We start from the raw sequence: 23,936 nt of genomic DNA, 5'->3' as shown, positions 1-23,936 counted from the left end.
TTTACAAAATTATGGTTTCAAAATAAAAAGTCTTTCTGGTCAAACATGTTTAAAGTCACTGGCCCTCATTTACAAAACAAACAAATGACAGAAAACTAGGCATATGGTAATTTCCACACAAAATGTGGCATTTATCAATATGAATGTGAGTGGTGGCTACGATCAAATCTCAAGTCCGGTTTAACTCGTGTACACACGTTTTTGCGTGCAGCAATGTAAATCTGGCTCAGAAAACTAAAAAGATACTTCTGAGGAAAGCAGCAGCATTTGCCACTTGGTTTCATACTTTGTATCTAATGCAGTGACATTCAGACAGCGGACTTCCAGTGGAATGCCACGCGTGGAAAAAAACTAACTCTGAATATCCCCATTATGAGATTGTTTGGGGGTATGAACTTATGTTTTTTCTTTGTACTTTTAAGATTATTGTTTTGATATGCTATTGATATGCTATTGCTATTTGATATGTTATTGAGATCCGGAGAAAAGACGGAAACATTCAGATATTTTTAAGTGTGACATAAAGCTCAAAGTATACTTCTCCATCCCGCATTCCATAATGGTCCCCGTGCTGTCTGTGTGATGTATTTTTCATCATCAGGAGAGACCACGGACATCCGCAAAGCGCATCCGCGTGCAACCCAGCATAACAAATCAGGTGGAGAATTGTTATGAGAGCATTTTGCCACATATTCATCATTTAAAAATGTGTCGTGATGGAATTTTTTAATCAATCATAACTAACATTTCTTTTTCCTTGCAGGAATAAAATTTTGAAAACTAAATGTCCTCAAACCTTGCATAGGCCTAAAGGTCAGAACACACCAAGCTGACGCCGACGAACTAGTGGCGACGAAAGCAGACTGCGGGGTTGGCTCATGTCGGCAGCGTCTGTGTCCAAAGTTGCCCTGACACACCAAACCGACGCTAAACAGTCGACGGCCAAGTAGCACGTCCGTTCTGCGCCTGCGTGAGATGAAATGCCTTTCCGAACCAGCAGGTGGCAGTAGCTGAACAGCCAATCAGAATGGTCAGATGGCCCGACGGACCGAAGAGCTCCAACGCCGATTCAACATTTCGAATCGGCCAAAAAAAAGCCAACAAGGACCAACTTCAGCCGACTGTGCAGAACACACTAAGAAAACTTAGTCGGCCAACGAACAAAAACTGCCCGACGGCCAACCGTCGGCTTGGTGTGTTCCTGCCTTAAGTCAGTGTGTGTGTAAAGTGTGTGGGAAAATCTACCACAAGTAGATTCAGTAACACTTTACAGTAAGGTCTCATTTGTTAACGTAAGTTACTGTATTAACAAACATAAACTAACAATGAGCAATACATTTGTTACAGTATTTATACATTTTTGTTAATGTTAGTTAATACAAATCCAGCTGTTCATTGATTGTTCATGTTAATTCACAGTGCATTAACTAATGTTAACATAAAACATTTGATTTTAATCATGTGGTAAATGTTGAAATTAACATTAAGATTAATAAATGCAGTAGAAGTATTCATTCTTAGTTCATGTTAACTAATGTTAACTAACGAAACCTTTTTGAAAAGTGTTACTGTAGTTTCTTATTTTAAATAATAATTTAATTACGAGGTTAACAGGTGTTTTTGGTGTAAGATCAATTTCTCTTTCATTAGATTACTTTCTCTTCTTGGCCGGGTTACATTATTCCATATTCCACTATGAGGGAAACTGACTTGCATCTATGATAACATCCTACTTGTGTAGTGTTAAAATCATTGAAAAAGTGGCTCAGAAAAGTAAAGATACTTCTGAGGAAAGCAGCGGTATTTGCCACTTGGTTTTGTAGGGGAATGTACAGTTAAAGACCCAAAAACACTTTTGTAACGTTCACACAACCCGTCCGTGTGCAGCCCATTTTTTGTGACCGTGCGGATGGTGCTTGTACCACAGTGAGTGACTTGTGTGCTTGCAAACAAAGTCCACTAAGACCGCGTCTTTCCGCTATCACAGCCAAGAAGTATAACCTAAGTGTCCAAAAACTTTTTGGGACCACTGTAAATATATACTGTAAATACAGAAATAGATTACTTGAATATACTGCACATAAACATGTCATTACATTGTAGGGGAAGCTGTGTTTACTGTGTAGTCGCCACTATTACACAAATAAAACAAACTTGTTTGCAGATGCCTCACTGCAGATGTCACATGTCGTGGGCTGTTATGTAAACAGGTACAGATACAGATTTGAGGTTACCTGCTGAGTGGGTACAGTTTCCCGTGTTCTGCCTGAGGGTCTTGTTGGCGAATGGCTCTGATAGCAGTGGGAGCGGTAAACATGGAGGCTGTGCCATGCTCAGACATCACACGGAAAAAGGCCCCAGGGTCCGGAGTCCCCACAGGTTTACCCTGAGGAAACAGCAACTGCTTATAGCATCAGAATGCATAAATGAGACAAATATATGAAACCATGGAAAAATGGTTCAATATTATGTTTAAAAAAACCAAACAAAATTACTAATGATTTCTAAATAGAGTCTTCTGGGGGGAAAAGTAGAATTTTATTTCCTACAGAAGTTGCTAAAGTTTAATATTTTGTGCAGGCCTTTTTTGCAAATATGACAATTTTCCCAACATTTTGGACTTGTACACAAGTCTCCCAGTGTCAGACTAGATCAGCACGGGCATTTGATGCAGTTGGGGAGTGAATATTAAATCAAAGATGTGTTTGAAATGGAGAGTGGCTTGGAAAGGTGCCTGGGTGGCAGATGGCCAAAACGTATGGCAAAGAAAACAGAATAATAGTGTTGCAGAGAGATTGCACAGACAAGTAGCATAGCACAACGCTGAGCTGTTCAAATATTCATGTTTCTGCTCAGAGAGAATACTCTCAGAACTAAACAATGACTTCATATTAGTGAGAACAAATCAAACGGCTCACACACGAACCTCTCATCTTGTTTCTAGAACAGCGTTTGTGTGCGTTTCAGTGAGAAAAAAGGCCAAATCAATTTCAAAGTTATGAGATTTTCCTAAGACAAGCGTTGAACAAAGAAAACTAATAATTATTGTGACATTTGAGTGTTGTTATAGAAACAAAAATATAGGTCTACGGCTGATTGAGTCAAAAGAAAGGGAAAAACATCATCTGCCCATGAATAATTGTTTAACTGAACAGGAATAAGAACAAGGTTTACACTGTACAAAACAAGGATCTGCATTTGTCGCACGTCGGCGTCAATCAGTAATTGGCAGGCATTTAAAGTTTGTACTGTTTACCCTACTGAATCACTTGCTATAAACGATCCAATATTAAATAGATTTTCAGTGAGTGATGTTTGTTCGGAGAGGGTGTTGTGGGTGGTTGCCAGGTCATTGCTTTGCGGTTGCTAAAGTGTTTGGAGGGATTTTCAGTCCATTGCTAGATGGTCGTTAGGGGGTACATCGTTATTGCTAGGGCACTGATACGTAATTATTTGCAAGCAAGCAAATTTTATTTATATAGCACTTTTCTAAACAAATTAATGCAATTCAAAGTGCTTGACAAGGAACCAACAGATACAGCAATTAATAAAATTAAAAAGAACAATTAAAAAGTAAAATAGACCCATTTAGAAACATAATAAGAATAGATTTTATAAAAATCAAAATATGAAAAATAAAATGCAACATTACAAACAAAGCAAAACACAAAATATAAAGAGGTTTTATAAGATTTTACAGGAAGGCCAGACTAAAAAGATACGTTTTTAATTTAGATTTAAAGCTATTAAAGGTGCCATCAAACGTTTTTTTACAAGATGTAATATAAGTCTAAGGTGTCCCCTGAATGTGTCTGTGAAGTTTCTGCTCAAATTACCCCATAGATTTTTTTTAATACATTTTTTTAACTGCCTATTTTGAGGCATAATTAGAAATGCGCCGATTTATGCTGCGGCCCCTTTAAATCGCGCTCTCCGCCCCCTCCCGAGCTCTCGACTCTATCACTGCATAAACAAATTTCGCACAGCTAATATAACCCTCAAAATGGATCTTTACAAAGTGTTCGTCATGCATACTGCATGTCTAATTGCGTAAGTACAGTGTTTATTTGGATGTTTACATTTGATTCTGAATGAGTTTGATGGTGCTCCGTGGCTAACGGCTAATGCTACACTGTTGGAGAGATTTTTAAAGAATGAAGTTGTGTTTATGAATTATACAGACTGCAAGTGTTTAAAAATGAAAATAGCGACGGCTCTTGTCTCCGTGAATACAGTAAGAAACGATGGTAACTTTAACCACATTTAACAGTACATTAGCAACATGCTAACGAAACATTTAGAAAGACAGTTTACAAATATCACTAAAAATATCATGTTATCATGGATCATGTCAGTTATTATTGCTCCATCTGCCATTTTTCACTGTTGTCCTTGCTTGCTTACCTAGTCTGATGATTCAGCTGTGCACAGATCCAGACGTTAATACTGGCTGCCCTTGTGTAATGCATTGAACATGGGCTGGCATATGCAAATATTGGGGCGTACACCCCGACTGTTACGTAACAGTCAGTGTTATGTTGAGATTCGCCTGTTCTTCGGAGGTCTTTTAAACAAATGAGATTTATATAAGAAGGAGGAAACAATGGTGTTTGAGACTCATTGTATGTCATTTCCATGTACTGAACTCTTGTTATTCAACTATGCCGAGGTAAATTCAATTTTCAATTCGATGGCACCTTTAATGTTTTCAGCACATCTTATGTTCTCTGGAAGGTTGTTCCAGAGGTGAGGAGCATAACAGCTAAAAGCAGCATCACCGCATTTTTTAGTTCTACTATGAGGTATCTTTAGAAAAAAAGAATCAGAAGATCTAAGAGTCCTTCTCGGTTCATATACTGTAATTATATTTGAAAGATAGTCTGGAGCAAGTCCGTGCAATGCCTTATAAACTAATAAAAGATTTTTAAAATCAATATGAAAACTAACAGGTAAACAGTGTAATGACTTTAATACTGATGTAATATTAGTGTGATCTGGATGGTTACTGACTGGCAAATCAGCACATAGACTGATTTTTTGTTTTGCCCATTTTAAAGTCAACCAGGGGAAAACTGTATGATGGCCGGCTGCTTAGAAAGTAAAATCCCACTTATGCCGTCATCTTATCTTGAAAATCCTGTCATTGTTTACTCACCATTATGCTGTTCCAAACCTTTCTTTCTTCTGTGTAACACAAAAGAAGGTATTTTTAGGAGCGTTGGGGTCCAAACAACATTTGACCCCACTGAATTGGACAGGAGGAAAAAGAAATAATACACTTTTACAAAAAATATCTTCTTTCATGTTCCACAAAAAAAGAACAGATTTAGGATGAACCAAATGGTTCTTGCTAGTTTTAATTTATGTAAAAAAACAAAATTGCACCAATGTTTATTGTGACATGCAGAACACAAATAAATTTGAATGATAATTAATTAATATTATTTTGAAGTAATGATATATATTTTCCAGATATTAATTTAATAATTTATTTCAGCTTTAGTTCTGTACAAATACAACATAAATGCCAATTTTTATGACATGTTGCCACTACAATATTACACTATTTTCCTTACATAGTATAAATATATTACAAAGAGGGTCCCTTGCAAGGAGATGATTATTTTTGGGGTCATTGGCATCAAAACGTTTTGTTTCTTAGCAAACACCACTACTGAATAAATCAGATCAGTTTTGGTATGTTGCATTAGTTGATAGCATAAAACCAATACGACCATGGATGTGCATAATTACAAAAGACATTAATTAAAATAGACCGAGGGCTTTTTAGTCTGGACATTAACATTGTATGATCTGTTGAAATCAAACTTCTATTACAGCAGACTAATAAATTCTACGAGCATCTCCCATTTTCTCATGTGGAGCGACACAACACATCTAATCAGCAGAGGAGACGCCAGTGCGGAATTCACCTTGACAGAAAACCAAACACAGTCTGATAATCTCCCACCGAGTGCAAATGGTTTTAGTATTCATGCTGCGATCTCAGCTAAGACTCAATGAGGAAAACTAGTTTAATACTATAAGACCTGCTCTGTTACCAGTACAAAAGCTTATGAAAATCAACAGCAAATCGAATGCACAACAAAGTCAAACTGAGCCAGTGATTTAGGAAGTTTGCTTTAGAGAGTCGTTCTTCCTTGCATTCATTCCCGTAGAGAAATGACTGTTACAGCCTGTAAAATTCCACAGTACAGACTCAGTTCAGCATGAGCGCCAGGATCCGGCAAACCACAACAGCAGATAATTGAGTGTTAGCTAAAGCGGTCCACAGGTCAAATGCTGTAAAGCATTCACACTCGTTACACATTCGCACATTCTTGCACACACATGCCCCATACCTCGTAGAGAACGGTTGTGTTGCCATATAGAAGCGGACCGTAGCAGATATATGAGTGGCCCACCACCCAGCCAAGGTCAGACGCGGCCCACCAGACCTGACAGAGAGAGACGTGTAGGTTAAACGGTGCGAGACAGAAGCGTTTTCAAGGGGTCACGTCATGCATCTATCATCATTTTATTCCATGGAACACAAAAAAATTATTGTTAAAGAATCTACACATGGATCTTTTCCATACACAGGCAGTTTTTTGCCACTGTACGGAAGGTACCCACTTCTTACATGAGGAAGTCTAACACCAAAGTAGTTTGTTCTGCCCCATCCTACAATAGGGCTGGACGATATATCGCATGCGATTCTCACGCGCATTTTGATTCATCTTCGATACTGAACGCGATATTGCGTGGCTTGTCCGTGAACTACGGCTCTATCTATTAAAAGGCGCTCCATTTGAAAGCAGGTGATGGCGATTTAGCGGTAATCAGGGAACCGGCTTTACTGACGAAATGCGCGTGAGAATCGCATGCGATATATCGCCCAGCCCTATCCTACAATAACTGTTTTTTTATAAAAAGACAGCATTACATTTTGACAAAGTCAAGCAAGGTCGGACCAAAACTATCAAAAAGCTTGTTAAAAATAAACTTCAGATGCTTGTTTCTAAAGGTGCCATCACAATAGTGAAATTTAAACAAAATTTACATGGTCTATTATTAATATATAGTGATGTGTTAAGCACAGCTCACTCAGAAGTCACTTTCAAACCAAGCAGCTTTCCAGCTTTCTGTTGGTCAATGCGACGAATTTGCAGGGGAAATCTTTTGTGTCCATGCAAAATTCCTGATGTATTGGACTCATATTGAAATGGCTGGATTATGTCACGAAAATATGCCAAACAAGGGTAAATGTGACTGTACCTTACCATTGGAATCAGAATGGGTAAGCAGAGTGGCAGGTGCTACACAATTTTTCCCCATTTTGCTTGTATGCTTTTTAATAATTTTTTAAAATGAGAACTGGTTTTAGACAGGGTAGGAAGTTCATCAAATCTCTTTTATTAAAAAAATAACAAAAATGTAGTTCCTCATGACATTACCACTTACAAAATTCACAGATCATGACCTACCTCACCAGGAGCCAGGCCATAAACGTTAGACATGGTCCAGTTTAACATCACGGCATATCCTCCTGAATCTCTGACTACACCCTGAAGAGAAGAAAAAAAAAAAGACATTATTTACAGAAAACAAACATCACTGTTAAGCAGTTAGTTCACCCAAAAATAAAAAATTCTGTCTAAAGACATCGTTAAAAAAGTCCATGTGACTACAGAGGTAAACCTTAATGTTATGAAGCGATGAGAATACTTTTTGTGCGCAAAAACCAAAACAAAAATAATGACTTTATTCAACAATTGAGATGAGTCAGCGTTCTAACGTAGAACCTGGAAGCGCTGGAATGCAAACAGCGTAGGAGAATGACAGGGAAGAAAAGATTATTTTTGTTTTGTTTTTGCGCACAAAAAGTATTCTAAGGCACTTTCACACCAAGAACGGGAACAACATAGCAAGATAACTATATTAGCATCCACACCAGAGCACGATATCTTTGTCTATTCTAAGCGCTCGCTGCAGTTTTGTCGTCTGTCTTTCCAGTTTAGCTTTATAATTTAATTTAAATAATTTTCATGTATTGGTAAATATTTGTGGTCATTGTTTTACTATTTGCCAGTTTCACTTTAAGGTTTTATTAATGTAATGGCTTAATCATGTGTGAAAGGTTACAAAAACAGCGTGAATGGAAAGTAAACTGGAGTTCTATTATTTCTATTATTCATGTAAATAATTATTCTACTCAATATTTGTTCACAAAGCTTTGTATTTTATTGTGTACACACAAGTCCAGCATAAACTATGTGAGTATGTGAGATGAACAAAACACAATTGATCACAATTTTCTGTATTACAATTCATTGTGTCCCTATTGTCAGTGAATCATTATCAAATCAGGTTGAGGGTTGATAATGAGGGACACATTTTGATTTGTAGGGTGGTAATTAGATCCTGTGTGCGCCAAACACACTTAGATCCATAAATCTCAGAGGGGTATGTGTGAGAGCAAGGGCCATTAGCAAGAGGTTTATGTACAGGGCAGCGTTGCCTTAGGCCACATATTTCATACTGGCTGGAGTCTGGGTCAGTGGAGAGCTGTGTTTTGTTCGCTCTGCCTTGAGGCCTTGTAACTTCCTCCTGTGCTTCTTGTATTCCCTTCTCTTAGCTTGCTTCTTGTCCAGTCAGTGTACATATAAAAGTAAGTTGTTAGGGATTGAACAGCGCCTGAGGCATGCTAATATAAATTTCAAGGTGCCATTCACCTCTTGGACAATATCATATAGCCAAAATAAAACGATAATAGAGTAAGGTGGAACATTTGATGGGATCATGTAGGAATTACAAGAATACACTGCTTGAAAACAACCATTGCTGGGTTATTTGGCCACCCAGTTCTGGGTAAATATTGAATTTTATTTTGGGTTTTATACATTAACCCATTTGCTGGGTTGTTGCATAGTGCCAGGTCAAGGTTATTCATAACTCTAAAATCACTCTTTCTTAAATATATAGGACAGGGACAGTTCATAAAAAATTATTTTTATTTAATGACAAGTCAATCTTTGACAATCATGATAAAATACTCAAAAACATTTAGAACATGACTGAGAAAGTGGCAGGAGCAGCCTCAGGGTATCTGTGGGAAGAAAACTGGTATCAGTTCATTAAAAAAAACAATCTTATGCTAATAATCATGTTTGCAAAGTTACATCAAAAACAGCTTTACCTTATGTGATCACGTCTGTCAGACATTCAAGTTTCAACCCATTAAACGCGATGCTAGCATACAAGATCAATAGAGCGCTCCCACTGTAGTCAACAGAGCTGTATACACTGCATGAGCCCTGATCGCAGCATTCGTTTGGCAGGAGGTGAAACTTCCATATGATGGGAAGTTGTGTAAATCCAGTGTATGCTGCGTTTGTAGAAGGTTAGCGTTCCAAGCAGACATTAGCTGCGACGCACATGTAAACAAAAAAAGGTACAATGTGAGACTACAGACGTTTTCCTGTTTCTACAGTAAAATATGTTAGGAAAAAAATGCAATACAAACCTTAATTTAATTCAGGAAGACTTCTGTCAGGACCACTATCGTCAAATATGATTGATAATTGCATAGAGTTTGTATTGGCGGTATGGTTCTGTTCTGGGCAAGAACTCCCTGCGCATCCATGCAGACTAGCATGGATAAGAGCAGGGAGAGCAGCAATAACCCCCCCTAGGGTAAACAGAACAGAACCAAGATATGCAGATATCATTAATGTCGATAATTTAACATGTACACATATTTCAAAAATTAGTCTGATTCAGGGGAATCATAAGGCCGATCCTGACTGAAGAGAGGAGGAGCTGGGGATGGAGGAGGGTAATTAGCTCCTGAGAATGCAATAGCTGCTGATAATACTGAAGAGCTTATATATGGGATCTGGCAGGTCACGCTGGAACGCTGGATTCCCCTCAGGAAGTTTTCTCTCAGAACAGAACCCGAAATGACCACTGACAAATTTAACCAATATGGCACAGACTACCCAACGAATGAAAAAGCACTGGGTAGGTGTGTGAGAGGGTTCTTCATTTGTACAGTGGGTACGGAAAGTATTCAGACCCCCTTGAATTTTTCACTCTTTGTTATATTGCAGCCATTTGCTAAAATCATTTAAGTTCATTTTTTTTTTCTCATTAATGTACACACAGCACCCCATATTGACAGAAAAACACAATTGTTGACATTTTTGCAGATTTATTAAAAAAGAAAAACTGAAATATCACATGGTCCTAAGTATTCAGACCCTTTGCTGTGACACTCATATATTTAACTCAGGTGCTGTCCATTTCTTCTGATCATCCTTGAGATGGTTCTACACCTTCATTTGAGTCCAGCTGTGTTTGATTATACTGATTGGGCTTGATTAGGAAAGCCACACACCTGTCTACATAAGACCTTACAGCTCACAGTGCATGTCAGAGCAAATGAGAATCATGAGGGAAAAAAAATGAACTTAAATGATTTTAGCAAATGGCTGCAATATAACAAAGAGTGAAAAATTTAAGGGGGTCTGAATACTTTCCATACCCACTGTATGTTTAAAAAAACAACTTGCAGCTTGAAAATAGCCAGTCAAGCCAGATGTAGTCTCAGCCTCAAACGTCACACCTTATTAGGAAACACTTCCGGATTTTCAAAGTCATCATCTGGTTGGTTGAATTCTACAGGATGTCCGGGAGACGTGTGTGTTGTGTTCTTTAACGGTCCGCCTAGAAACAAATGCCGTGACGCCAAACTCCCTCATAGAAGAAGAACGCCATCGCGTTAACTGTGAGAATGAGTGCTTACCAGGATCAGCTAAACAATGTATTTTCAAAGGTACGTGAAGTTTGTGACTCCATTGTTGCAGTAAACTTGCATAACATTCTTGAATTAATAATTTATTAGACACACATTTTCGCGCCCCTAAACATGACGCGGAACAAAACAAACTGTGATTGGTTGCGTTACATGTCAGTCAAACGCCCTCTTGGGCGGTCCTTGGCCAATGAAAGTCCAGATCTTCTGCCGTCAGTCTGGCTCCGCAAGACTAAAGCCGTTTTTCGACGCGTCTTTGTGTTCATACCCAAGAGATTTTCACTGGCGATGCGCTGAGTGAACGTGCAAATTTACTCCCTGACAGTATGAGGCGCTTGTGCTTAGTGCAAGTGAACGGTAGTGCAAATAAACATATTTATGAATTAGACATTCTAAATAATATTTCTTGAATGTAAATAAAACAATAAAAATACAGATATAAAATGGCATGTGGCACATGGTAGTCAGAAACTATAGTGCAGATAAGTCATAATGACAGTAGTGACAGTAGAAAAAAAAATAGCACATAATACACAGAGCACCCATAGTTTGTAGGGGTCTTCTTCGTTGTCTTCTTATTAGTGTGTGCTTGGCAAGACCGTTTTGTGCTTGAGCCAGGGGCGTAGTTTGTGGGGGGGGATGTAACCCCCCAATATTCAAAGTAATCAGTTACAACCCCCCCCAATACAATACAACCATACCAACGTTAAACCCCCCCAAAGTTGAAACCAAATCTACGCCCTTGGCTTGAGCGCCACCAAGTCGTGTTTTACTGTAACTTCAGCAGCTCCAGGCAAAAGCGCCAATATCATTAGTCGGCCAGTTTTTAACGCACGTCAAACCAAAAAAAGGAACCCGAGGCATTTTTTTTTTTTTTTATAAAAATTATGCCTTTACGCCTGCCATTTTACGTGTCATGTGCACAGTTCACAATGGCGCCCTTTGTTTAGTCACAAGGAGTTAAACGTAGGCGATAATGCACTTGATAATCATCCCGGTGTGCACAAGCCTTAAGCCAGTTGTAACAAAATTACTGGTGCAGAGTAAAACATTATTTTAAAGAGAGAGAGGTGCTTTTGGTGTTTCTTTCAGTGAATTGATCAGCTATTCACACATAATGAGAAAACCAATACCTTAAATTAGCAGTTATTTATTTATTTATTTATTTTTTTACTTTTGTAACAGTGTCCTACAGTCAGGAAAAAACACACACACACACACACACACACACACGCACACACACACAATGCAATGGCCAAAGGCTATGGAATAGGGATGCTCATAATTAACTGATTAACCGTTAACCTACAGTAAGAATTTTGACCGATTAATACTATTGGTTAAAGGGTTAGTTCACCCAAAAATGAAAATATTACTCACTCATTTATTACTCACCCTCATTACGCTGCACACCAGCAAGACCTTCGTTCATCTTCCGAAAACAAATTAAGATATTTTTGTTGAGATTCGATGGCTCAGTGAGGCCTGCATAGCCAGCAATGACATTTCTTCTCTCAAGATCCAGTAATGTACTAAAAACATATTTAAATCAGTTCATGTGAGTACAGTGGTTCAATATTAATATTATAAAGCAACAAGAATATTTTTGGTGCGCCAAAAAAAAACAAAATAACAACTTATATAGTGATGGCCGAATTCAAAACACTGCTTCATTAAGCTTCGGAGCATTATGAATCTTTTGTGTCAAATCATGTTTTGGAACGTGTGTCAAACCGCCAAACTGCCGAAATCATGTGACTTTGGCGCTCTGAACCGCTGATTCGACACAAAAGATTCATAATGCTCCGAAGCTTCCTGAAGCAGTGTTTTGAAATCGGCCATCACTATATAAGTCGTTATTTGGGTTTTTTTTGGTGCATAAAAAATTATTCTTATCGCTTTATAATATTAATATTGAACCACTGTACTCACATGAACTGATTTAAATATGTTTTTAGTACATTACTGGATCTTGAGAGAGGAAATGTCATTGCTCCCTATGCAGGCCTCCCTGAGCCATTGGATTTCAACAAAAATATCTTAATTTGCGTTCCGAAGATGAACGAAGGTCTTACGGGTGTGGAACGACATGAGCGTGAGTAATTAATGACATTATTTTCATTTTTGGGTGAACTAACCCTTTAAAGGATTAGTTGACTTCATAATTGAAATTTCCTGATAATTTACTCACCCCCATGCCATCAAAGATGTTCATGTCTTTCTTTCTTCAGTTGAAAAGAAATTAAGGTTTATGAGGAAATCATTCCAGGATTTTTCTCCATATAGTGGTCTTCAACAGCTACCAATGGGTTGAAGGTCCAACCTGCAGTTTAAATGCAGCTTCAAAGTGCTCTACATGATCCCAGATGAAGAATAAGAGCCCTTTGAAGCTGCACTGAAATTGCAGTTTGAACCTTCAACCCATTGGTAGCCATCGAAGTCCACTATATGGAAAAAAAAAAACCTAGAATGTTTTTCTCAGAAACCATAATTTCTTTTCGTCTGAAGAAAGACAAACATCTTGGGGGTGAGTAAATTATCAGGAAATTTTAATTCTGAAGTGAACTAATCCGTTAAAGGGTTTAAAAAGTAATTTAAGTAATTTTTAAAGTAATTTTTTTAATACATTTTGAAAACATTTGCTGCATGGTTAAAAATAACCTACATATATAAAATTGACTTTTTGTGCTACCTATACTGTTTTAATTGTCAGAATTGTAAGATATAAAGTCACAAATGTGAGAAATTAAGTCAGAATTGACCCTTCGCCAGGAGTATGATTGACAAGTAATCTAACCAATCATGACGTCGAATCCGCCATTTTGTTCGACAAAGCAGTCAGGAGTTATAAAATTAACCTCGGTGGACTTGAACTTGAAAAATGGTGTGTATTGACGTCTTTCCGTGTTTGAAACAACATTCCTTCTCATGTTCATTCATGTTTATTTGATGCTATAAATTAAATAGTAGGAAGAGAAGATCGGTTCACGAGCCGCTTGAGCTGAGGCGTTACAGCGATCTGTCATGACAATAAAAAACATTTTGTGACTCATTAAAGAGCCACAAAATGGTTTTTATTGTTCGATTTAAAAAAAAAAAAAAAAAATACACAATTTGAAAGCTAGGACTTTGTTTAATATCATAAGTAAATGCTCTGTCTTGTCTGTCGACGTGTTGTCAGTGTCGTGACAGATAAAGAGCCACAAAATGTTTTTTATTGTTCGATTTAAAAAAAAAAAGTCATTAAAGAGCCACAAAATGGTTTTTATTGTTCGATTTAAAAAAAAAAAAAAAAAAAAAAAATACACAATTTGAAAGCTAGGACTTTGTTTAATATCATAAGTAACCTGCCTTGTCTTGTCTGTAGACGTGTTGTCAGTGTCGTGACAGATAAAGAGCCACAAAATGGTTTTTATTGTTCGATTAAAAAAAAAATAAAAATTAAAAAAAAAAAAAATACACAATTTGAAAGCTAGGACTTTAATATCATAAGTAACCTGCTCTGTCTTGTCTGTAGACGTGTTGTCAGTATCCTCTTTGCTCCGCGATGTATTTTTCACTGCATGTGGCGTGACAGCGCCATGGCTTGTCGGACAAAGCAGCAGTAACTAAGGGGGGCGGGTCTTTGCGAAGGGTCAATTGCGAGGAAAAAAGACAGGACTGTGTGATATAAACTCACAATTAATTTTTATTTTATTTTTTTATGTTATGTTTCACAATTATTAAATATCTGTTCATTTAGTGAAAAATTAGATTAATGTAACTATATTTCTTACTCTATTTTAATTCTTGATCTTCTTTTGAAAAACAAAATGGTTAAAATATGTCATTTCTGTTTGACATTTCCTAAAATAACTTCCTTCCTATTGATTGTTTAAAAAAAACAAAAAACACATTATTTACAGGCTACTGCAAGATACATGGCCAAAACATGTACCTTGCAGTAAAAAGTACTTTTTGGTAATTTTTTTAAGCAACATCACAGCCACAGGCTAAATCCTTTATATTAAAACGAGCTCCTTTCTTCTTATCTTGAATACACAAGAGAGTTTATAAAGCTGTATGGCTCATGGTCTCAGAATATACAATAAACAAAGCCCCTGACAGCATGAATCTAGTCCACAGTAAACAACTTCATCCGTTCCCTCAGCTGTGTGCCTTACCGCTGTGTACTGTCATAAACAAGATCTTACCTTAGGAGTGCCAGTAGTGCCGGAGGTGTACAGGACGTACAGAGGATGATGAGCGGGGACAGACACACAGTCATGAGGGCGGGCGGTGGCCATTTCCTCCTCCCAGTCCAAGCTCAGGTCAGGACGTGTGGACACCTTTTCCTATGGTAAAAAAACGGTGTTTAGGCACAGGACAAAAGCATGTCAGAATGATCAGAGACTGATATTAGGAAGCAAAATGCTCAGTCCAGGCAGCATTTTAGTATTATTTAAATATTTTTATAAATATTTTAAATTAGCTTTTAGTTTTATTTAGCTGTTTTCGTAATTGTTAGTAATTTTGTTGCTTTTGTTATTTTTATTAGTTTTATTTAAATGTTTCTAAATAATTAAATTTTTTTATTTCAGTTTCAGTTGGTTCTTATTACTTCTACTTTAATTAGTTGGCAATGCAACATCTCTAATTTTTGAGTTTTTCATCTAATATTTAGATTTTATTTTAACTTTATTTAAATTAACAAAAAAGTGTTTTAATAGTTTTAGTTTCACTTTTGTTTTTAGTTAATAATAGTACGGAGCCCCTGACATGACATGCAGGAAAAAAAAATAGTAGGCTAAATTGTGCGCATGACTTACTAATTCGTGCGCACAATTTACTAAAATGTGCGCACGATTTAGTAAATCGAAGGAACGAATTATTAAGTCGTGTGCACAATTTTGTAAATCGAGGGAACGAATTGGTAAGTTGTGCGCACAATTTAATTTTTTTTCTTGCATGTCATGTGCGGGGCTCCGTACAATAGCAACACCAGCAGATGTAAAAGTTATTTTGTTTCAATTTTATGGGAAGTCCAAAGTGCAAATCCAGAGTTTCAGGTGCCTTAAAGGGTTAGATCACCCAAAAATGAAAATTATCCCATGATTTACTCACCCTCAAGCCATCCAAGGTGTATATGACTTTCTTCTTTCAGACGAACACAAGTGGAGATATATTTAAAAATATCCTTGCTCCTCCAAGCTTTATAATGGTGGTGAAGAGGGGGCCACATTTTGAAGACAAAAAAAATGCATCCATCCATCATAAATGTAATCTATACAGCTCAAGGAGGTTAATAAAGGCCTTCTGAAGGGAAGAGATGGTTTTTTGTAAGAAAAATATCCATATTTAAAAATGTATTAACTGTAACAACTAGCTTTCAGCAGACAGACATATGCATCGATTTGTGGCGGAAGAGTAACCTCTGACCCGACACATGACGTATTGGCGAACATGGAAGCACAGAGGAGAGAGCAAAACAAAACACCGTCACGAATTAGAAGTCTAAACGATCATTTTTAAAAAGAAATGTCGGAGGATTTCGATATAAGAGAAGAGGAGCTTGAGTTTGTTGACCAGCCCTATTTGTTTAAACCGCAAGAGACGTCTAAAGCCGCGCACACACTTAACGATTGTAAGGCCGATTATGAATGTAAATTATTACTCATGACTGATCGCGCTCAAACGCGTCCAGTCGCGTTCAGTCTGCAATTACAGCCGGTGTTCAAATTCCATGTGTAAGTTAAAAGCTAGTTATTAGAATTTATAAAGTTTTAAATATGGATTTTTTTTTTCAAAAACACATCACTTCAAAAGACCTTTATTATCTACCTGGAGCCATATAGATTATTTTTTGGATGGATACATTTTTTTTGGGCTTCAATATCTACACCCCCCCCCCCACCCCACCCCCTCCAATAATTATAAAGCTTAGAAGTTTATTATATTTTTCAATATATCTCTGATTCTGTTCGTCTGAAAGATGAAAGTCATATAGACCTAGGGTGGCTTGAGGGAGAGTAAATCATGAGATTATCTTCATTTTTGGGTGAACTAACCCTTTAAAGGAATAGTTCAGCCTAAAAAAATCTGCAAGTATTTATGCACTGTGATGCTGTTTCAAAGTTGTATGACTTCCTCTTTTTTCTACATTTCTTTCAGGCTTTGTCATGTTTAGTTGTGAGAAAAGCTTTTTTAAGTCATATGGACTACTTTTATGTGTTTTTTTTTTTTTTTTTGTATTTTTTGTGGCAGTGCTTGGATGCATTTTCATTCCAATACAGTAGTTTTGAATATTCTAAAAGTTTCCATAAATAAGATCCTTCCAGTAAATCTTCTAAATATATAACAGGATGTGTACTTCTGGGGCCGGCAAATTTTCCCCTCACATATAATATTAACTCAAAGATTTTTTTTTTCTCATTTCCGAGATGTGTTCGCCTTCAGCAACCATGCGGGATTTATCCTGTATCCCAAACCGCTGATAAATCAAAAAGCTATTTGCTAACAGTTTCCATGACAACACAGGATGAAGCTTAAGCAATTCCCTGCGTTGTGAAATCAACATACTGATTGTAGATGTAGCAACATAACAACTCATTTAACAGACACCAAAACAGGAAAAATAAATTAGTTTAGCTAGAGTTTGTTAAAATGCTAAAAGCTTTGAACATTTGATTTCCTAATATTTTTTGAGTGATATATTATTACAGTTATACAAATGAAGAAAGACTAACTTCCTTCTACAAGGATTTATGATGGTTAAGTGTCAGCCTCCTTGAGAAGGTTGAATTTAGAGGTAAACTCTTTTAGAAAGGGGACCACATTTGCATTTGTATTCTCTCACTGCAGCATTATCTTCTCTTTTACCAGTTAATAGGCAGTAGAAACTGTGCCAGTTTGATAATGAGACTGGCGTCCAAGGTGCCGTGGGTTTTTTGATAGCTCACCATGCTGGGCCGGTTGTAGATGAGGACTTTATGTGGTTTGTGAGTGCTGAGCTCCAGAGCTTTCTCCACCAGGGGAATGTACTCCACTCTTCTGCCTGGCTCGATGCCAAATGATGCAGTCACCAGCAACTTGGGCTGCGGAGAAAAAGATGATTTAAGAGGGGAAGTGGTTTTCGCAACCTCAGCAGAGATATGCATTTACAAATATAGTTTATTCATTTTCATAAAAAGAAAACCCAATGGCTTGCCTTAGCATGGTCGATACGAACGGAGAGCTCTTTGGAGGCGAATCCCCCAAATATGAGGCTGTGGGTGGCACCAATACGGGCACATGCCAGCATGGCGAACATGGCCTGAGGAACCATGGGCATATAGATCACCACCAGATCGCCCGTCTTCACGCCATGCCTCACCAGAACACCTGCCAACCTGGACACCTACAAACAGGTGTGTGGAAGATGAACTTTATGGATACGTATACAAATTCTGACAAACTGGAGGCAAGTCAGAAATCCTACAATATCAATTAATCAAAACAACAGAAAATGGACATTAAATGCAAATTGGTCCAGCATTTTGGAAGAGGAGGAAGGTTCTTGGTTTTAAAGACTTGATGTGCAGTCAAAATCTGATCTTGTCTGGTGAATTTACGTGGGCAAAATCCAGTCATTTCAATAGGAATCCACACAATTGGGAATTTCGCATGGAGGCGAAAGATTGCTCATACAGATTTATCAACAGGTTCAAGTTGGTCACGTATATTCGCTGCCTTTTTTAAAGTGACTTCTGTGAGAGCTGAACTTCATACACCACTACACTATTGACGACCATTTTTGCCCAAGTAATTTCACCAAAATTTTGCTATTGTGACCACACCTTTAGTGTTTTACCTGGTCCTGCATTTCTCTGTATGTGATGACCTGTTTAGTGCCGGTAACTGGACTGTCATAAATGACAGCTGCTTGATCACCTCTTCCATTCTCCACATGCCGATCGACAGCATTATAACACATGTTCAGCTTTCCTCCAACAAACCTGTAACGGAAACACGTGTTCTTAAAGAAATAGTTGAACAAAAGCAATACTCACATTATGATACCTTGACCAGGATAAATTGCCTAAAAATATACCAATCTGGTGGATTCAAAATGGTCAATATTAAAAACAACTCTTATATATATTTCTGGCATCTGACCAGTTTATGATATAATGGGTAAAACCATTTAACCTTTTCTTATTAGAACAAAAACATCAGTTTGAGTGGGTTGGGAATTTCCCTATATGCTTATGGTATAAGGCTTCTGCTTCTCTCTTATCTGCAAATGTCTTAATTATTGTTATTTCTTTCTGTATATTCTGATCTTCCTCTATTAGATACAATACTCTGGATTTTACAATACTCTAAATTTTATTATTAACTATTAATAACTTCTTTCTGATTGTTACTTTACCTTCTGGTTTATTAAATATTTTCATTTATCGGTTAAAGTTTGCGTTTGAGGCTAAATTTAATTGTAATGAATAAATGATTTTTCTTCAACGTCATCACAGCTTGGATTTCTCAAGTTTTCACATCACAATCAAAATGTTTAAAATGCCATTAACCGGTATGCAGTAATCAATATTAATTTCAATAGAGTGCAATAATTGTGCCCCCCAATTTTTCAGCTGCCTTGGCTCCGCAAAGTTTTCCCATTTATTTTTCTCATTGGAATTTTTAAAAGGTCTTTGAAAGAACTTTTAGAATTGAAAATTGACAATATAAGTATAGAAAGAGTATATGAAAATACATTTCTTGGTGTTATTTCAGACCACAAAATCTGCTGGAAACTGCACATAAAACACAACTAAGCAAAATTGGCAAAGGCCATAACAATATTGAATAAATCAAGACATGATAAAGTATGTTCTGTATAATACACTCATACTACCATATTTGAGTTACAGTGTGGAAATCTGGGGAAACATCTACACAGCGTTGCCAGGTTTACACAACAAAACCCACCCAATTGCTACTCACAACTAGCCCAATCGTGTTTTGGGGGTGGGGTGTTAAATCCACGTTTTTGTTGGGGTTCCCTGGTAAAATTCGCATTCCAGGGGCTAAATATCATGTTAACCCAATTCCGCAGGAAAACAGCGAACTTAGCAACACTGCACCTACAGGCGTTACACATTACAAAAGAGAGCAACCAGAATTATCAATAATGATGTTGGATATCTGGAACAGACAAATTCATTATTCTTAAAGTCTCATACACTAAAGTTCACTGATCTGGCTGAATTTAAGATGGCACAAGTCATGTTTCAATCAAGAAATAATTAACTTCTGGGAAATTTACAAACAATGTTTATGGAAAGGCAGGGTGGGTATAACTTGAGAGAAAAAGCTCAAAATAAGAACAAGTATGTGCATCAGTAATTGTCGGGTGAGGTTGTGGAAAAGATTGAAGCAGGTGTAAAAAGCTTTTAAAAAGGTGTATAAACATGTTAAAAAAGAATATGAGGGTAAACAGAGTATGAGTGTGGGTTATAATACTGCTTGCTTTGAGATGTGTGATTATAGAGTGTTGGGTTGTTTGTAAAAATTTGGTTGGTGTTTAAAATTAATGTATATTTGTTATCTTGCTATGAATATATAATGATAGGCTATATATAAAATATATACTGGAACTTTGAGTAGTATAAGGGGTGGGGAAATAACAAGCATTTGCTTCATGCCAAGAGAGAGAAAAATAAATAAACAATGGATAAATATAATACTGATTTAAAGATATTGATATATAAATCCTATCCTCTTGCTGAACCACATTCATTCTCATTTATTCAATGTCAATCCACAACACATTAAGAAACAAGACCTGCGTTTACCACCATAAAGCTAATCTTAAATATGTATTAGTCTACCACTTTGTTACTGACTCTGACTCAGATTAGAAAACACAATTCCCCACACAGAAGGGGGGGGTTGAGATAGGAAGCGTTCGTCTGCGCCGTTTTTGATTGGTCTAGACACCCATGCGTCAGACATACGCCATTTCGTAGCGTCGCGCGCCATTAGCGTTGCGTTTTAAAAAGAGGTGCGTTAAATTAAAAAGAAATGCAAACTGTGATAATATACTCTCCCTCATGTTTTATTTATCGCCCAAACCATGACTCACTTCCTTCAGAGTAACTGCTGTATTGCAGAATGTTAGGGCCTGAACGTCTCAGTCACTATTCACTTTCATAGCATTTATTTTTCCATACAGTGACAGTGAATGGTGACTGAGGCTGTCATTGTGCCTCACATCACTTTAAGGTGAACTTTCCCTTTAATGACAGCTATAGCGCCTGAGACCCTTGCGTTCAATTCCATTCTGTTACTGGAATATGTCAACGCCCTCTAATACATAGCCTGTACTTACCATTTTGGAAACACTGTATCCGTATTATCCAGAGTTTTGGTCCAGTGTTCAAACCAAGTGATACCACGAGCCGCTTCACTCCAGAACTTTTCGGGTTTGTCACGTGCCAGGCCAAACGCGTCCTCATAAGTGTATTTTGATGAAAATCCACGAATAAAATGTTTCCTGTGTTCGTTATAAATTGTGTTTGGCGTACAAGCCAGCGGTATACTTCCATGTCCGATATTTGTCTTTACCTTTTGCAGGTATGGTCCAGACGCACCTGTGCAAGAAAACGTCATACCCAACAAACATCTTGAACCTGCAACACACACTGTTTTGTTACATTCCTTAACTCTAGACACAGTTACATTTCCAATGCAGATGTGTTTTAAACGCGTAGTTTGGAAAAGACGCATGTTTTTGGGGTTTTCTTTTCAGAATAGCGTTTCGGCTCCAACGTTTGCTGACGAACAAAGGTGAAAAGAGAAAGCTCTAAATTCACAACTCAAAAATGGCCGCGCAATAATTCAGTACTTCAGATCACAGCCAGAGGCCACTCCAAGATACTGCAATCCATGAAATGCGATAGTTACGTAATGTTGGGGCTTTCTGAGGTGTCCTGCATGATTTATGAAACACAATGTTTAAGCAGTGCTATAGTATGCATAAATGCATCTAGGAAAATAGCCAATACCAGTTGTTTTTCGAGCTGTTTCGAATTCCAAGAACCTCGAAATATGAAGGCAGCTATATATTTTCATGTACAGTCCCATTTATAAGCTACTGTGAGCTGCTTGAGAACATATATTAATCCAGCAAAGCCTGAAATATTAAAGAATATTCAAACACTCTAGTACATTCTAGAGTAGGGATAATCAAATAAAGCTAAGATGCTTCAGGTTGGATAAGTGATTATCTTGGAATATTACTTATTAATAATATTAATATTAAAATGCTAAAGAAAAATCATTCATTCAATCAAAGATTTCACATGTACCACAACCTGAAGGTGGACATTGAATTATATTAAAACCTTTACTTGCTAAACAATAAATTGAACATCTGAAGGCATATAGAAGACAGTGTTTTTTAATCATGTTGATAATTTAGAGGCCTTAGAAATATGTGTATCCAATATGATACAGTAAGCTGTAAGGTTAAAAAGGCAACATGTTGTTTCCAATGGCTTTTATACTGGCACAACACTGTATTCAAAGGCAATTATTAAATTATTATGTGGGAAAATTGAGTCTTTTTCTACTCTGAGCACTGTCAGCTTTACATAAAAGACACATTTTTTTTTGTTAAGCATTTTTCAGAAAAAAAAAAATATATATATATATATATTGTTCCAAAGCAGCTTTGCCTTAAAACCCTGTTAAGCAAGCTGAGGGCAACAGTGAACAGAGGAAACCCAGAAAAATACAACATTACACATTTAGAAAGCAGAATGAAACAGTAACAATGTTGAGGTTTTTGTTTGTTTGTTTATTTTCTTTTCTTTCTTTTTTTTACACCATTGGTCTGAATTTTTCACAGACCCCCTAGCTAGCACATCCATGGCCTACGGTCAAATCAATAAAAGAAAGAAATTGTATTGGAAAATCATGCTGCCTGGTTAATGAGAGCCCATGCATGGTAATAAGAGCAATGAATTGGGGGCATTAGCATTTTGAAACAGATTGTAAATACTAATATCACAGGAAAATTCATAAGTATGGATATAAGTCAACCTAATAGAGCCTGAATATGCATTGCTAATATTATCATCTAAAAAACATATTTATTTTCGTTGTCTTTGTATTTTTATATCAGTATGGTACAAGATTACCCTATGCATGTGAAAAAAAAACAAGTTAGGTCAAAAGTAATCTAAAAGTAGTCAGATTATATTACCTTAAATATGTAATGTAATGGATTACGTTACTAACTAAAACTTTTGTTATGTAATCTGGAATCAGTAATCTACCCAGCACGGTATATACTTATCAAGATCACCAGCTTGAGTGCCCTTGATAGCCACCAGAGGACACTCCACCCCGGACTATTGCCACACCATCTCGGACTACATTACCCATAACCCACTGCCTGGACTAATCAACCATGATTGTCTTCAGCTGTTCCTCATTACCTTGTTTAGCCCAGCCTATGTAAACCATGTTCGCTCTGTTATTCACTGTGAGGTTTTGCTAGTTTCGTCAGTGTATTTGGCCTTGTTTGTTTATTTGCACTTATTGCCTGTATTTGACCCACTGAATGTATTTTGGATTACGGTTCTGGATTGTACCAATAAAGCTGTGTTTGGATCTTCAACCCAGTCTTGGAACAGTTTTGTAACAATACTGTGTACTGAGTAATATAAAGGTGTTTCTAGTGATAGGCAGATCGAGGCTTTGTGAAACAGTTGAAGCAAATGTGCCATAATGTGTCGAGGCTTCGAAACAATCTGTCTCCATGGTGACCCCTAGTGGTCAGAACAGTGTAAATGCAACAAAACTCACGCTAAACATGCATAAAAACACCTTTTACAAATCTATTGCAAATGTTTTATTGAGAGTAACATCTATTAAATGCAATTAATTAATCACCTAATAAGATTAAATATAGAGTGTCTGTATCATATGTGTTCTTTTATAAATTTTCAGGGCTTGTTTTCTTCCATGGCTCAAGCTAAACAGGCCAATAAGAGATTAATAACTACAATTATTCATTTTAATTATTCTAATGTCTAATTAAAAGATCTACAAATGTATAAAGCTCTGGTAAAACCATAGGGTAAAGCCCATAGACACT

At 37.0% G+C, this 23,936-nt stretch overlaps 1 protein-coding gene across 10 annotated transcripts in view; it reads right to left on the bottom strand.

Moving 5' to 3' along the window:
- acss3 (acyl-CoA synthetase short chain family member 3) overlaps window positions 1–23,936 on the bottom strand; it is a 162,349-nt gene that overhangs the window by 58,871 nt on the left and 79,542 nt on the right. For 7 of the 10 annotated variants that reach the window (XM_048157049.1, XM_048157053.1, XM_048157051.1 and 4 more), the window contains 7 exons: window positions 18,645–18,789; window positions 18,003–18,191; window positions 17,755–17,889; window positions 15,010–15,150; window positions 7,488–7,568; window positions 6,363–6,458; window positions 2,235–2,386 (listed from right to left, as the gene is read on the bottom strand). In XM_048157049.1, the coding sequence (XP_048013006.1) occupies window positions 2,235–2,386; window positions 6,363–6,458; window positions 7,488–7,568; window positions 15,010–15,150; window positions 17,755–17,889; window positions 18,003–18,191; window positions 18,645–18,789 (939 nt within the window). Of the gene's footprint in view, window positions 1–2,234; window positions 2,387–6,362; window positions 6,459–7,487; window positions 7,569–15,009; window positions 15,151–17,754; window positions 17,890–18,002; window positions 18,192–18,644; window positions 18,790–21,161; window positions 21,715–23,936 lie in introns of those variants that run through there. The other 3 variants (XR_007179757.1, XM_048157047.1, XM_048157048.1) reach the window with 3 other exon arrangements.

Source organism: Megalobrama amblycephala, linkage group LG14 (assembly GCF_018812025.1).
Source record: "Megalobrama amblycephala isolate DHTTF-2021 linkage group LG14, ASM1881202v1, whole genome shotgun sequence".
In the NCBI taxonomy this organism is placed as follows: domain Eukaryota; kingdom Metazoa; phylum Chordata; class Actinopteri; order Cypriniformes; family Xenocyprididae; genus Megalobrama; species Megalobrama amblycephala.
The sequence above is the reverse complement of the archived record's forward strand: the minus strand, read 5'-3'. Positions and strand labels throughout refer to the sequence as shown.